General features: G+C 31.2%; 1 protein-coding gene across 1 annotated transcript in view; it reads left to right on the top strand.

The window, feature by feature from the left end:
• The window catches only part of LOC103212632 (ribosomal protein S6 kinase alpha-6-like), a gene marked incomplete at its 3' end in the record, with an annotated part of 321101 nt that overhangs the window by 318297 nt on the left and 2221 nt on the right, over positions 1-583 (top strand). The window contains exon 15 of the mRNA XM_007958609.1: positions 506-581. Coding sequence (XP_007956800.1) covers positions 506-581 — 76 coding nt within the window. The remainder of the gene's footprint in view (positions 1-505; positions 582-583) is intronic.

Below are 583 nucleotides of genomic sequence, written 5' to 3'. Positions count from 1 at the left end.
ATGTGTGTGTGTGTGTGTGTATATATATATATAAATTCATCCTAAGTTTGTTTAAGATTATTTTTTGTCTCACCATCTCTTATGTTGAAAGGAAGTTACTTAACATTTGCCTCAGTTTCCTCATCTTCAAAATGAAAATAATAAAATATCTGCTTCTTAGATTCAATGTCAAAATTAAGTCTTAGTACTGTGCTCAGTTTATATTAAACTTTCTGTGCATATTAAGTTTTGATGTCTGGATATCTAGTTTTCCTAAGAGGAGGACTTAAACTCATCAAGGTCACAGATCATTTTTTTACAATGTTTTTTGCCTGACCCACTTTGCTAATACATCCTAATAATATACATTTATTCACTGCCTGATAGTGGCAGGAGACTTTGCCTTTAACATTAAGTGAATATATTTTCTAAAAAATTAAAAGAAGCTAAGATTTATATCATGAATATTTGAATGAGAATATTATTTATACTGAGTCATACCAGATAATAAGTGTTTCTTTCTCAGGTTCTTATGCAACAGGGATATGACGCTGCTTGTGATATTTGGAGTCTGGGAGTCCTTTTTTACACTATGCTGGCTGGG

Source organism: Orycteropus afer, unplaced genomic scaffold (assembly GCF_000298275.1).
Source record: "Orycteropus afer afer isolate SDZICR_OR568_19922 unplaced genomic scaffold, OryAfe1.0 scaffold01043, whole genome shotgun sequence".
Classification (NCBI taxonomy): Eukaryota; Metazoa; Chordata; class Mammalia; order Tubulidentata; family Orycteropodidae; genus Orycteropus; species Orycteropus afer.
The sequence above is the reverse complement of the archived record's forward strand: the minus strand, read 5'-3'. Positions and strand labels throughout refer to the sequence as shown.